General features: G+C 42.4%; 1 protein-coding gene and 1 non-coding gene across 13 annotated transcripts in view; both read right to left on the bottom strand.

The window, feature by feature from the left end:
• The window catches only part of PLCH1 (phospholipase C eta 1), a 255,817-nt gene that overhangs the window by 211,555 nt on the left and 29,482 nt on the right, over positions 1 to 14,780 (bottom strand). For 11 of the 12 annotated variants that reach the window (XM_044945543.2, XM_045166236.1, XM_044945563.2 and 8 more), the window contains one exon: positions 10,474 to 10,592. In XM_044945543.2, coding sequence (XP_044801478.2) covers positions 10,474 to 10,552 — 79 coding nt within the window. In that variant the 5' untranslated portion in view covers positions 10,553 to 10,592. Of the gene's footprint in view, positions 1 to 1,151; positions 1,286 to 10,473; positions 10,599 to 14,780 lie in introns of those variants that run through there. The other variant, XM_044945576.2, reaches the window with a different exon arrangement.
• On the bottom strand, positions 857 to 929 carry TRNAC-GCA. Its single transcript has one exon. It is a non-coding gene; the product is annotated as a tRNA-Cys (tRNA).

Raw genomic sequence — 14,780 nt, 5'->3', positions numbered from 1 at the left:
ACTTTGAGGCATTACACATTTGCAATCATCTTTTCTAGAGCATACTAGGATTCTCAGCAGACTGGCCTTTTCCTTCTCAGTCCCAGGAAGGTGTGATTTAGGTGTATTAGGTGTATTCTTTTGTTCTCCAAGCCAAAAGCATGAGTAAAGGGGAGAAGAAAGCGTGCAGCAGGAGAACTGATGCATTCCACGGCACAAAGATTAAAGGCCAAACTTAAGAGTGAAAAAAATAATGAAACAGGTGGTTCTTATCTCCCCTATTAAAATGAGTAAATTCATTCAGCAACATTTTATTAAACACCTCAGTGGTAAAGAAACCTCCAATGCAGTAGATGAGGATTCAATTCCGGGTTGGGAAGATCCCCTGGAGGAAGGCATGGCAACCCACCCCAGTGTTCTTGCCTGGAGAATCCCATGGACAGAGGAGCCTAGCAGGCTACAGTCCATGGGGTCGCAAAGAGTCAGACACAACTGAAGTGACTTAGCACACAAGCATGCATATACAATGCCACTCTATGTGTACTGGAGATACAGGTCACAACAGTCTCTGCTACCCTGGGAGTTAAAATACAAGGAGGACAGAAATTAAACTGGTTATCACAAAACTGTTTTACTACAACAGGGATAATGCAATGAGGCAGCAATATGGGGTGATAGGGTAGCATAAAAGGGGGAGTGATCTGGTCTGGGGAGTCAGTATAAACTTCTCTTGAAAGGAAAGTAAAGGAAAGTAAAGTCATTCAGTCATGTCCAACTCTTTGCGACCCCATGGACCATAGCCTATCAGGCTCCTCCATCCATGGGATTTTCCAGGCAAGAGTGCTGGAATGGATGGCCATTTCCTTCTCCAGGGGATCTTCCCGACCCAGGAATCGAACCTGGGTCTCCTGCATTGCAGGCAGATGCTTTACCGTCTGAGCCACCAGGAAAGCGTGCCCTGTGGCCCTGAGCCACAAACTTCTCTTGAGGGGACCCTTAATCTGAGCTCTGAAGGATGGGGTGGCAGCCAGCCAAGCAAAGAAGGAGTTAATTTTGTGGGCAAGGAATGCAAAAGTCAGCATAGCTGTGGTGCAAAGAAAGAGAGGAAGCAAGAGAAGCCTGGCAAGGCAGTCAGGTACTGGTGGGAAGAGGCAATTTTGCTCCAGACATACTGCGTGTGAGGACGGGCAGGCATCAGTGCAGCCATCAGGTAGGAAGATGGACATCTGAGCGTGGTGCAGAAGAGGAGCCGTCTAAGCCAGGGACACACTGATGGGAGCTATGCATGTAGAGATGGGAACTGAAGCTGCAAGAGTGGGTGAAAAATACACTAGGCTTCCAATTTTTAAAAAATCTGAATATCCCTTTGAAATCAACGGTTTGCACTTATAACAACCCCAAACATAGCTGCTTCAAGGAATGAGCCCTAAAAAACATATAAACTATCACCATTCAATTGGATGACTTTTCATGTACACAGAGTAAAGGACCAAGCTGGAATTTTCAATCTTTGTTTGTGATTATAAATACAATCACTAATAATTATTACTTTGGTCGAAGAAAAAAAAATCTGGATCTTTTGTATAATTAAATTAAATAATTATGCTGCCCGGGAAGAACCCTGAATCTACTTGTGGAAAGACGTTTCATCCTCCCATCAATCTCTGTGCATACATTAGGCACAGAGTAGGAAAGACAATGGGGAAGATGAGAGAGCAAAGGAAAATTAATTATAATTATGGAAATACAGCTTAAAGAACAAAGGCTTAAATTTGTAACACAGGTCTAAGGGGACGTAATTCTCATAAGTAGCCATTTAAAACGTGAGAAGTCTGCAAATCAGAAGGGAAAGTTGACTGTTTATTAGATATTTCTTTCTAACTTAGTTAAGTGGAAAATTGGTATTCCCAAGCATAAAGGAATAAAACAATCAGTAGCCTGCCTGCTTGGCTGGACTCCCAGTGACCAGAGGTTTGAGAGAATTTGAGAGATTATGGGGAAGGGCCAGGCAAGGATATCACTTAACCCAACAGGCTCATTGCAGACAACAACTAAAGCTTCAAAGACTGAACACTGTTCACTTCTCATCCACCAGGGCTTCCCAGGTGTCCAGATCTTCAATTTGCCATTTTCGTACACACTCCCCCTGGGTCTTTTCATGCCCTCCATCATTACAGAATGTGAATGACCTTGACACGGAAAGCGTGACAAAAGAGAACACAGTGGGCCCAGTCACCCCCCAGAAGCCCACTGAATCAGATTCCCAATGGGGAAAAGAGGCTGAGACATCTCACCATGGATTTTTATAAATCTGATCGTTGTTTGGTTCTGATTAGTCCAGACACACAATCTTGCAAGAAGCAAGCACAATAAAGAACACCAGTACCTTTGGGAAAGGACATCACTTGAATCCAAAATGTTAGTGGACACAGACCAGCCTGGCATGGCTCTACAGAGGACCAAGGAGAACTGCCAGGGGTGAGGAGGTAGGATTCCATCTATTCAAAATCACATGACCTGAGTCCCTATTGTGTGTACAGCCTAGGCACATGGAAGAGCACAGACAGCACTCTGAGAATTAAAATCAGAGCACCAGTCATTCCCAGAGACAAGCAGGGGAAGAGCTCATTTCAGTTCAGTCAGGTCACTCAGTCGTGTCTGACTCCTTGCTACCCCGTGGGCTGCAGCACGCCAGGCTTCCCTGTCCATCACCAACTCCTGGAGCTTACTCAAACTCATATCCATCCAGTTAGTGATGCCATCCAACCATCTCATTCACTGTCGTCCCCTTCTCGTCTTGCCCTCAATCTTTCCCAGCATCAGGGTCTTTTCCAGTGAGTCAGTTCTTCGCATCAGGTGGCCAAAGTATTAGAGTTTCAGCATCAGGCCTTCCAATGAATTTTTAGAACTGATTTCCTTTAGGACAGACTGGCTTGATCTCCTTGCAGTTCAATACCACAGTTCAAAATCATCAATTCTTCAGCACTCAGCTTTCTTTATAGTCCAACTCTCACATCCATACATGACTACTGGAAAAACTATAGCTTTGACTAGATGGACCTTTGTTGGCAAAGTAATGTCTCTATAAAAGAATAATTCAGAGAGGCTTCCTAAGGCTTATAGGGGTAGCGCCCATAACAGTGTGAGAAGAGACAGAGACAGAGGTCAGCAGGTCTGGGAGGAGGACAGGAGCAACTTCATACCTGGCCCAACCTCCAGAGCCCACAGAAATCCACGTGCAGAAACACGGAGATTAGAAAAGGGGCAGGGACCAGGCAGTCACCCGCGCCCCCTCACCAAGAGTCCTCAGGGCAAGGGAAGCCAGGCCTCAGCTAGAGGGAATTAGAAATGGACATTGGGTGGGGCTGAAGGGAGACAGCAGGTCCTCTCTGCAGAGTCCTAGGTGACAGAGGGGTCAGGGTGAAACCAAATATTCACAGAAGATGGAACCAGAGTCTTGATCATCTCACCACCAGTGACAAACAAACAGGGCTGGGGTGTGGCTCAAAGGCCTTTGCTGCCCCCGTCCCTCTTCCTAGTACCAAAATCTGAGGATTTTGAATTCTTCTTCAAAGGGAAGCACTATAGCAGGGCCAGAAGAATGCCCACCCTCAGCCCCGAGCCAGGGGTAAGGGAGGAGACAGGGTTTAAATGAGTTTGACTTTAACATTTCAAACTGGACTAGACCTCAACTAGGCTTTCCAGGTGGCACGGTGGTAAAGAACCCACCTGCCAATACAGGAGATACAGGAGACTTGGGTTCAATCCCTGGGTCGGGAAGATCCCCTGGAGTAGGAAATGGAACCCACTCCAGTATTCTTGCCTGGAGAAATTCACAGCCAGAGGAGCCTGGCAGGCTACAGTCTATAGGGTCACAAAGAGTCGGGAGCAACTAAGCACTCATGAGTGCACAGCACCTCAATAATCAAAAGTAGCCAAAAAGTAATAGAATTTGCCTAAGATGTTGCAAAGATTATTTTTCAAAGTAGTAATTGGTGAAAAATAAAACAATTTTGTGTATGTTAGTGTTAGTTGCTCAGTTGTGTCCAACTCGTTGTGATTTCATGGTCAGTAGCCCATCAGGTTCCTCTGTCCATGGGATTTCCCAGGCAAGAATACTGGAGTGGGTTGCCATTCCCTTCTCCAGGGGATCTTCCCAACCCAGGGATCAAACCCAGGTCTCCTGCATTGCAAGCAGGTTCTTTACCATCTGAGCCACCAGGGAAGCTGTTTTAGTAATTGGTGAAAAATAAAACAACTTTGTGTATATGCTACAATAAATTGAGAATGCTCAATAAACAAGTTATAAATGGAATGCCCATCATGAAGAAAGAAAGAAAAAAAGGGGGAAAGAGGAGTAAAAATAATGAATTTTGAATTTTGATATAAAAAGTATTTCACTGAGGTTTTGAGAATTTTCTCTGTCTCCAAGAGATGAAGGAAGAACATCATGTGACCAAAAGGTTATAGAGTAAGTCTGCCTCACCAGCTCACAATAAAGTTTATGTCTAACTACACACAAGCATCTACTTTTGTTAAGGCCTGAATGGCAAACTCTAACTTGTCTCAAGCGAGGAATAAGTACGTAGACCAATTTGGTTGGTTGCTGCTGTTCAGTCATGTTCAACTCTTTGCAACCCCATGGACTGCAGCACGCCAGGTTTCCCTGTCCCTCACCATCTCCCGGAGTTTGCTCAAACTCATGTCTATTGAGTCGAAGATGGTCAGTTAATTCATAGCAAATTCCTCAAACAGCCTCTATTTAAAAGTGGCCTGAGGAGGGGAGGTGGGGAAACAAGAATTTCTTGACATTTTAACACTTAGGAAGACGTTTAGAAGTCATTTGTCCTAAATAGCAGCATTTGCTAACATGGAAACTCGGTCCAAAGCACAAAGTTCACAGCAACCCAGTGGGAGGGTGACCCCTGCAAGAGGCCTCACTCTCTTTGCTGAGCCTTCACTGCCTCTGGCTATTTGCAAGATGCCCTTAACATCACAGACCTGTCCTCCATGCTTTCTGCCTGAGTATGGGGCTAAAGAGGAATCCACTGGGCAAAGCTGCTTCCAAAATTAGTTCTACTAAATTTACAACATTTATATATATTATACATTCTCTCCTTTAAGGCCTTTTTTTAATTCTTTGTCTCAATTTGTCTTTGAAATTTTTTCCATGTAGTGTTCCTCTCTAAGAAATAATACTTTTGATCTTAATGATGCCCACAATATCTTGACTATCATTGCATTAATAGGTATTCTCTATGCACTGGTATTTTTCTGGACCCAGAAGAGAATGTTTATACAGTCATTGGCTGGAAAAGCTAGGCTTTGACTCAGTAAAACAATGACACTCTTAAAAAAAAAAACTAAAAGGTAGTAATGCCCCAAACCCCTAAAGCAGGCAGGCTGCTTAAGTCATAACTTGCTAATAAACTGGCCTAAATTAATAAGAACCCTAATTCACTTCTATATAACTTCATTCTCCTTGCATATTTACTAGGCAGGATCTGACAGGACAGAATTCCAGTGAGGTAAACCTCTCCACTCTTCTTCTGTGAATAAATGACATTTGTCCTAAAAATCTGTCAGTCCTTGCTACTGGTCTCTCTATGGTCAGGAAGGACTTAGGAACACACACACACACACACCCCCCCCAACCCCCACCACCGCCACCCAAAGGGACATGCTGCTTTTTGCCAGTGCAAAGGTAACTACAAATTTTACAGTCAAATAAGAATCCTACTTACGTTGCTTTTCCAGTATCACAATTATAAAAAGCAATGCTAGAAATAAAAATTAAGTCACCTCCAAGGTGACTTGGAGAAACTCAAATGTTTGAAAAAGCTTATGTGCATTAGAAATTATATATGTTAAATAGTAAATATACTGACAATTGGTTTAAGAATCTGTGTCCCAAATCAGAAAAAAATGAAGCAATTCACAACAGCCAAGAGAAAGAGCTGAGGATACAGGTCGTTTTCAAATGAGAACAATTTACGAAAATATCAGCCATTAAAGCAAAGTTCATACTACACAAATTATTCTTTGCCCAAGTTTTTTCTCTATATCAAACAAATTAGAAACAAAATCCAACTAGAAAAAGCCTCTAGCAATTGGCTTCTTTGATAGGCTTATAACCCCTTTGGATTCAATAGACTCACTAAAAATCGGGGCAAAGGACAGACAAGTGGGAAATCAGAAAAAAAACAAAAAACAAAAAAAACCTCATCATAATTCCTACCAGAGGTCTTCTCCTCACTGACACAGAATTAAGTCAATTCAACCAGCTCATTACTGTTAGCCAGCACCCACCATTTCCTACCTGTTCCAAATATTCTATTCCTAGATCAGGATTGTTGCAAAAATGAGAAAAGGTAAAAGACTGGACAGAAACTGAAGGTTAGTGTTACTCTTTGGTTTGTGGGATTGTGGGTAATTTTCTACATTGCTCCAATGAGAATTCACCTCCTCTATATTCGGAAAAAGAGGCTATGAATGCACTTTATGAACTGTGAAACAGTATACAAATGTTACATTTTTATTTTTACTTTTCTTGACCTCTATAACCCACCTGTAAGCTATGTGAGAGCTTGAAGGTGCTCAGTGGCTTTAGAGAGTTCCAGGAAAACATCTACCTCTGTTTTATTGACTATGCCAAAGCCTTTGACTGTGTGGATCACAACAAACTGTGGAAAATTCTTCAAGAGATGGGAATACCAGACCACCTAACCTGCCTCCTGAGAAATCTGTATGCAGGTTAAGAAGCAACAGTTAGAACCAGACATGGAACAATGGACTGGCTCCAAATTGGGAAAGGAGTACGTCAAGGCTGTATATTGTCACCCTGCTTATTTAACTTATATTGCAGAGTACATCATGCAAAATGCCAGGCTGGATGAAACTCAAGTTGGAATCAAGATTGTCGGAGAAATATCAATAACTTCAGATATGCAGATGACACCACCCTTATGGCAGAAAGCAAAGAGGAACTGAGGGGCCTCTTGATGAAAGTGAAAGAGGAGAGTGAAAAAGCTGGCTTAAAGTTCAACGTTCAAACAATGAAGATCATGGCATCCAGTCCCATCATTTCATGGGAAATAGATGGGAAAACAATGGAAACAGTGACAGACTTTATTTTCTTGGGCTCCAAAATCACTGCAGAAAGTGACTGCAGCCATGAAATTAAAAGACATTTGCTCCTTGGAAGAAAAGCTATGACAAATCTAGACAGCATATTAAAAAGCAGAGACATTACTTTGCCAACAAAGGTCCGTCTAGTCAAAGCTATAGTTTTCCCAGTAGTCATGTATGGATGTGAGAGTTGAACCATAAATAAAGCTGAGTGCCAAAGAACTGATGTTTTTGAACTGTGGTGTTGGAGAAGATTCTTGAGAGTCCCTTGGACTGCAACGAGATCAAACCAGTCAATCCTAAAGGAAATCAGTCCTGAATATTCATTGGAAGGCCCGATGCTGAAGCTGAAACTCCAATACTTAGGCCGCCTGATGCGAAGAACTGACTCACTGGAAAAGACCCTGATGCTGGGAAAGATTGAGGGCAAGACGAGAAGGAGACAATAGTGAATGAGATGGTTGGATGGCATCACTAACTGGATGGATATGAGTTTGAGTAAGCTCCGGGAGTTGGTGATGGACAGGGAAGCCTTGGCATGCTGCAGTACATGGGGTCGCAAAGAGTCAGACATGACTGAGCTACTGAACTGAACTGAGTGGCTTTAGTCATATCCCACTCTTTGCGACCCCATGAACCATAGCCTGCCAGGCTTCTCTGTCCATGGGATTTTCATTGCGAGAATACTGGAGTGGGTTGCCATGCCCTCCTCCAGGAGGTCTTCCCAACCCAGATCTCTATCATTCAAGGTGGAGTCTTATCACTGACCCACCAGGGCAGCCCACCTAGTCCTCATTTTAAAGTGGCTCTCTTCTCCTGGGAATACTACTTAAGTATGCATATTCTAAAAGTCTATTATCTTGCAGAGGAAATGGTTCTTTTCTGTTTATAATGAATAGGGTTTTGTTTCGTTTTGTTTGCCTTGGTTTTGTAAGAAGAGTTACCAGCAGACCTGGAGAAGCTCCTCTAAAAGAAATCTGACCTTTCTAACTCAACATGTCCTGTCCCCTAACTTTTCTCAGAAATGTTCTGACATTCTCTATAAAAATGATATCACTAGTGCTCCATTGGCTTAAAGTATACTAAGAATCCTCACAATTCTCCATTAAGTTAAATAAACTCACATCTTCACAGGCATTATTTTTCTGCAGAGGTAAATACACAGCAAGAGCAGAGCATCATACTTTTCTTAATTACATAGCCTTTGGCATAGAGATCCAAATGATATTTTATACTATCAGAAATACTTAAAGCTACTGCTTTACTATAAATGAAGAGAATCATAATTCTAATTGGTTTTAATCCTTTTAATCTTGAGAAGATTTGCTATCTCTAAATCCTCTCAAAAGAGTAATTCCTCAATGTAAGAAGGAACCAACTCATATTTTAAGTATTCTGCTGCCCCCTTGTGTATCTCACGTTTAGAAACAAGACAGCTCCCGAAACACATACAAGTATAATGCTCAGAAATACTTGGAATCTTGGAACCTAGAACTGGAAAGAACCTAAAAAATTATGGAGAACAGCACACTCATTTCACAGAGGAGAAAACTGAGATCTGAAGGATTATATAACTTGGTCAAGATCAGATACGGTTAGTTAATAGCCGAGCAAACACTGCTGAACAGAACTTCAACCTCTCAGAGTGTTAATTGCTCTATTAAAATGGAGATGGAGCCTGGAAGAAAACAGTGGGGTTCTGGAGTTAAGCAGATATGAATTTGATTTTGGATCACCACTTTGCAACGTCTGCAAACCTCTTTCCCCAACCACAAAATGGGATGAATAATAACAACAGCAAAGGTGTTAAAAGGATTCGGTAGGACCATGTTTCTCAAGCAGTCAGCATAACTACCAGCAATACAGTAATTCACTAAGTGGTAACACAACTATAAAAATACATAGAAAATTGTTTTTAAGTTGTTATAGCCTTTAGATGTCTGGACAAAGGTATTCTAAAATAACGAATGAATAAAACCTGAATTTTTTCAAAACTGGCACAAAACTTGGGAAAAGGATGCAACTTTTCTAACTCCTGTGTTTCCTTGATTATCATATTTTTTTTATTACAAGTAAATTTGTAACAGAAAACACCACACTTTGTAACAGCAAACAAATTTGTAAATTTTTAACAGCAAGCACTGTGTGAGAGATGAAGCTAGGAACAGGGTCCTTAGATGAGGCTCACAGGAAAACAAAACAGAACTCAGTGCCAAAGTGTTAAGTTACAATATTTTCATCTCCTCTGCTAAGAGGTCTTCACCAATACAATGCCGAGAGAGAGTCAGCCTGGAAGAGTAGAGGCTAAAATTTTAGCTCTGACTTTGCTAATAACAGATTATGCCAACATGGGCTGGTCTTTTCCTCTCTTCCTCCCTTTCTTGACCTGTAAATGAAGGCATCCTCTATCTAGCAAAGTTCCATAGCAAGGTGGTATAATGAATGTGAAAAAAAACATGGCAAAGCATGCTTTGACAAAGTAGAGTTAAGTTTATCTTGAAGTGAATCTAAAGCAATAAAAAACATTATGTCTGCACTAACTTGCGGAAGAAAAACCAAACTGACAAAGTAGAAGGCAGGTTAGGTTAAGGATTCTGTCCAGCAGCACTCTACTCATGAAATCTCTCTTCTCGCTACAGTTCCACTAGCTCTTGATGGAGATCACTCCCAAAATCCCGCCAACACACGCGTCTCGACTCTTGAGTCAATTTCACCCAAGGGCATCCTGATATCAGGATTGACAGAGCTTACCCCCAATTGTCTATCACAAGACAAATACCCCAGCAGGGTAATGGCAATTCATCTTAGTTTGTCATGAAAATGACTAATGTTGACCGTTCTGATTTACAGCCACACTCGTCCACCCTGTTACATGAAAATGACTAATGTTGACCATTCTGATTTACAGCCACACTAGTCCACCCTGTTACCGGTTACGTGCCATGACCTGCTCTGTTTTGTACGGTGCCTGATAGAACGCACACACCAGGCTCATTATAAGCCCTGATTGATGATCCACCAATATTAACTGAATACTACCTGTGCGTCTAGCCCCTCAAATTTCAAACATCAGAAAGGAAGGAATATGACTGGAGTTGATAGCATGGAAGAGGAGGAAAGGCCCTGACATAAACTAACTTTCAAGGTAGAAAGTGACGATGTGGTTATGGTTGTTGAGGTGGGGCATGCCAATTCCAATTGTGGGCAAGGAGTCCTGTGGGGCTTCTTGGGTAATTTTTCATCAGCAAGTTAACTCAAGCTCTTGGTTCAACCCAATAATTATACCACATTTGCATCCGGAGTGCTGGAATACAAGTGCTGTCAGAAACAAAAGATCCAACTACAGGAGTAGAAAAGGCAACTCACCATGAAATGGGCTGTTGTCCACCAGAAAATGCCTGCGGTACTGCACACAGTTCCTTTTCTCCAAGTTCCAGTAACTCATTGTCAGAAGATTGCTGGCACAGCATCAAAACCAAATTGCCCTGTCAAGGGAAACAGAATGAGACAAAAAAAGAAGAAAGCAGCAGCCACATGCCCACACTGGCTGCCTGATGCTTTCAGTCCCCAGGCATTCGGGGACAGCACACAGGGCTCCCACCTCCTCCACACGGGGAGCTGGTACCACCCCCCCAGGCCCCAAGAAATTCCCCAAAAGTTTTCCCACCCAGTAGAAGATCCTTTAACACACCATCGCTGGAGCTTTTTCTAATAGCGCCTTATAGGGCTCAAAGTTACCGCTGTCCTGGGGGAAAACCAATCCACCACCGGGGAACAAGTTTCAAGACTGGTTTCTGTGCTCCAGGCCTCACCCACTCAGCCAGGACTCAAACCAGCCCATGCTGGTCGCTTTTCAGGAAAGCTCAATTGCAGGAGGGAAGGTGATAACAGAAGGGTGACTGTCATTCCCAGTTCCTGACTTTTTAAGTCAACACCACTCTGGAGGACTACATTTATGATCCGTCCATGGAGATCTTGGAAACTGTAACGTGTCCATGTAGCCAGGGGTCAGGCAAACATAGTAACAAAGCTTGTCTCCCTCTTCTGGACTCACTATGGGTGCCACTTAGGACCACTAGGGCCTGCCTCTGACCAGACTGAGCTGACTTGTGTAACCAGAGCCGGGTACACAGCAGTGGGTCAGGCTTCTCCAGAAGGTTTGCCCCTCCACAGACAGAGAAACACAGTGCTAACCAGAGCGAGGACTTGAAAGGCAGAGATCCGAGCTGATGAATTAAACGCCTCCAAAAGCTGATGTGCATAACAAGGTTCCCTTTGTTTCCAGCATTTGGCTAAAGCAACTTTTCAGAATTCCAACTCCTTTTCCGATCACAAAATAAAGCCAGGGAAAACCAAGCAAGGCTGGCACGAAGGAAAACCCACAGGTGGGTAACAATTTGTCATCTGTCCTATTAAAGCAATCTAGACTTTTGTAAAGGCAGTCAGTAAGTGCTGATGAAAATAAACAACCAGAGCTGTGCCTATTCCTTAATGGAACCACAACTAGTAGAGGTTCCTAAAGCTCTTGCCAGCGCTTCTCCTTGGCTCCCCGATGTTCATTCTTCCTCCCTCCCCTAACCACAACCTCACCTACCTTTTCTCTGGCTCCAGGAGGAAGTGCCCGCTCTGGCTTCGAGTCAGAGCAAATGATTTTCTCCTCTTAATACCCCACCCCCACCTGACTTCTGCAAAGACTCAGCGGGTAAAGAATCTGCCTGTAATGCAGGAGACACAGGAGACAGGAGTTCGATTCCTGGGTTGGGAAGATCCCCTGGAGGAGGAAAATGGCAACCCACTCCAGTGTTCTTGCCTGAAAAATCCCATGGACAGAGGAGCCTGGCGGGCTATAGTCCAAAGGGTCACAAAGAGCCAGGCACAACTGAGGGACTAGGCATACAGACACTCGGCTAAACCTGGCTGCTTCTCCCACTCCCTCAGGCTGAAGACGAGTCCCATCCCATCAAGACAAAACCACCCATGCGACCAACTGTAAAACAGGACAGAAAACAAATGATTACGGCGACAACCCTCCCTGCCCTCTCCCCACCCAATACACCATACTACAAAGATTGTTTTAAGTATTCTAGTTATATAGTTAGATATGCTCACCAATTTTTTTAAAAAAACTCAATACTGAAATGCTTCAAAAATATTTTCATCCAAAATCACCACTTGCCTCATTTCATGTCCCTTTCCTGGAATGATAACTTTGGCTTGGTGTGCGTCATTCCAGTCTTTTTATGCATCTACTTATTTATACATACATTCACTTCTGGGCTTCCCTGGTGGCTCAGATGGTAAAGAATCCGCCTGCTATGATGGTGACCTGGGTTTGATCCCTGAGTTAGGAAGGTCTCCTGGAGGAAGGCATGGCAACCCACTCCAGTATTCTTACCTGGAGAATCCCCATGGATAGAGAAGCCTGGCATGACACGGTTCATGGGGTTGCAAAGTTTTGGACACGACTGAACAACTAAGCACAGCATATTCATTTCTACATATATCCATGTATTCAATTTTGCATACATGTATACATTATGTTTTTAATAAGAATACTTTTTTTATGAACTAGAAATAATTTTCAGTAATACCAGTAGTAACTATTTCCTTCAAAAGTATATTTCTGATTTACATTAGAAATATTTTAGGTTATCCAGAATTAAGGAGAGCTCTGTCTGTATTCATGCTAATTTTTCCTTACTAACTTGATCTTATGATTTGGTTTTTTAGCCTTTATTTTATTTTTATTCTTTTATTTTATTATTTTTTATTCTTTATTTCAGTCTTTATTTTGCTCTCTGTTCATTTTTAATCCAAGTAAGATCAGTGGGATGGGAAGATGAAAAAAAAAAAAAAAAAGGTGCATTTATTTGTACATAGTTAAAACATACACACACATACCTGACCCTCATTTGGCCCTTCCTTTTAATCAGATGAAGGGAAAGATGAGGACCTTGGAGTAAGTGACTCACTTCTGCTGCTAGGGTGAGCAGCAATGGGACTTAAAGTTGTATGTTTGGATGACGAGCTCTGCTGGGTAGGTGTTTTTAAGAGGAGGGGACTCAGTTTAAATGATTAAACTAGAACACAAAGATAAGTAATTGAGCACTATGGTCACCAGGCTGTGTGTCCCCTATTTCGGTTAATTACTGGCATGTCTTACCTCCCCTGGCATCTGTTCGCTGCTGAAGAGCAGACAGTAAGCTGCCCCTGAGCTGTGCACACACTACAGGCCCTTGGTAAACATGAGTGACGCCTTCGTCATACGCCCCACTTACTGAATTCCCTCCAGTCTGAGACTGAAGGAAGTGCCCGCTCTGGCTTCCAGAGTCAGAGCAAATGATTTCAAAATTGAGAGGTAATGGAGGTGGAGGTAATGAATGGAGTCAGTAGGGCAGAGGCAGGGGGAACAACCACTATGCAACAAAGCCAACCTTAGCCACAACCAGAATTAGCTGAGCTAGAGGCTGGGTGCTCCCTGAGGAAGAAGTAGTAACTGAAAGGGACCTTAGAAACCAGCTCAGCCAAATCTCATGAAGTGTAGCCAGAAGGAAAGTAGGTGTAGCTCAGAAAGTAGGTGTAACTTGCAAGACCGCATTGCTAGCTCCTCAAGAAAGCTAGCAGGAACTCGAGGCTCAGCAGTCCCAAAGCAGGAGTCTTTTGAGTGTTTTGTGATCCCATTTTTGTGAACATAATGGGTGAAAATTACCACTAAAATACACTTTCATTGATTTAATATTTGCTATTTAATATACGTTACATTTGGAACTCTATAGAACATTTAAATCTTCAATCCTTATTTAAAAATTAATAATTGGCAGTGACTAAGGAATATCACCTAAAGAAACAACTCCTTAAAACTAGTTTCAAATTCTGCCTTTGAAACACGGTTAATCTAAATTTTTTTTAGTGGATGGGAAAGTCACAGAAAATGCTTATATGTGTGTATTTATCTTTAACAATTTATTTTTATCCATTTTTAGTGCTTGAAGCAAGTAGAAAAACCAAAAAAGAACTTATATAGTGGTATCACTTATCAGCCAAAGACAACTGCCATGGACACTGTGGTCCTTTTTTTTTTTTTTAAACAAAACTAAACTCTATTTTTTGAAGCCTTTTTTTTCACTTGATAACTTACTAATATATTGTGACATTCTAGCCATATGAATAAACATATTTCTACAGAATTACATATGTGATTTGAATAAGAAATTATAATCAACTCTACTCAGAATCTCCTAACTCCATAAACTCTAAAGCAGCAATAAGAAATAAAAGAAGCCAAGTAAGCATGCAGACAGATTTCATGTTCTGTTCAGTTCAGTTGTTCAGTCATGTTCGACTCTTCCCGACCCCATGAACCGCAGCACGCCAGGCCTCCCTGTCCATTACCAACTCCCAGAGTTCACCCAAACCAATTTCCATTGAGTCAGTGATGCCATTTAATCACCTCATCCTCTGTCACCCCCTTCTCCTCCTGCCCCAAATCCCTCCCAGCATCAGGGTCTTTCAAATGAGCCAGCTGTTCGCATCAGGGGGCCAAAGTATTGGAGTTTCAGCTTCAACATCAGTCCTTCCAATGAACACCCAGGACTGATTTCCTTTAGGATGGACTAGTTGGATCTCCTTGCTCTCCGAGGGACTCTGAAGAGTCTTCTCCAACACCACAGTTC

This window comes from Bubalus bubalis, chromosome 1 (assembly GCF_019923935.1).
Source record: "Bubalus bubalis isolate 160015118507 breed Murrah chromosome 1, NDDB_SH_1, whole genome shotgun sequence".
Classification (NCBI taxonomy): Eukaryota; Metazoa; Chordata; class Mammalia; order Artiodactyla; family Bovidae; genus Bubalus; species Bubalus bubalis.
Note: the sequence above shows the minus strand (reverse complement) of the source record. Positions and strands in the feature narration are given on the sequence as shown.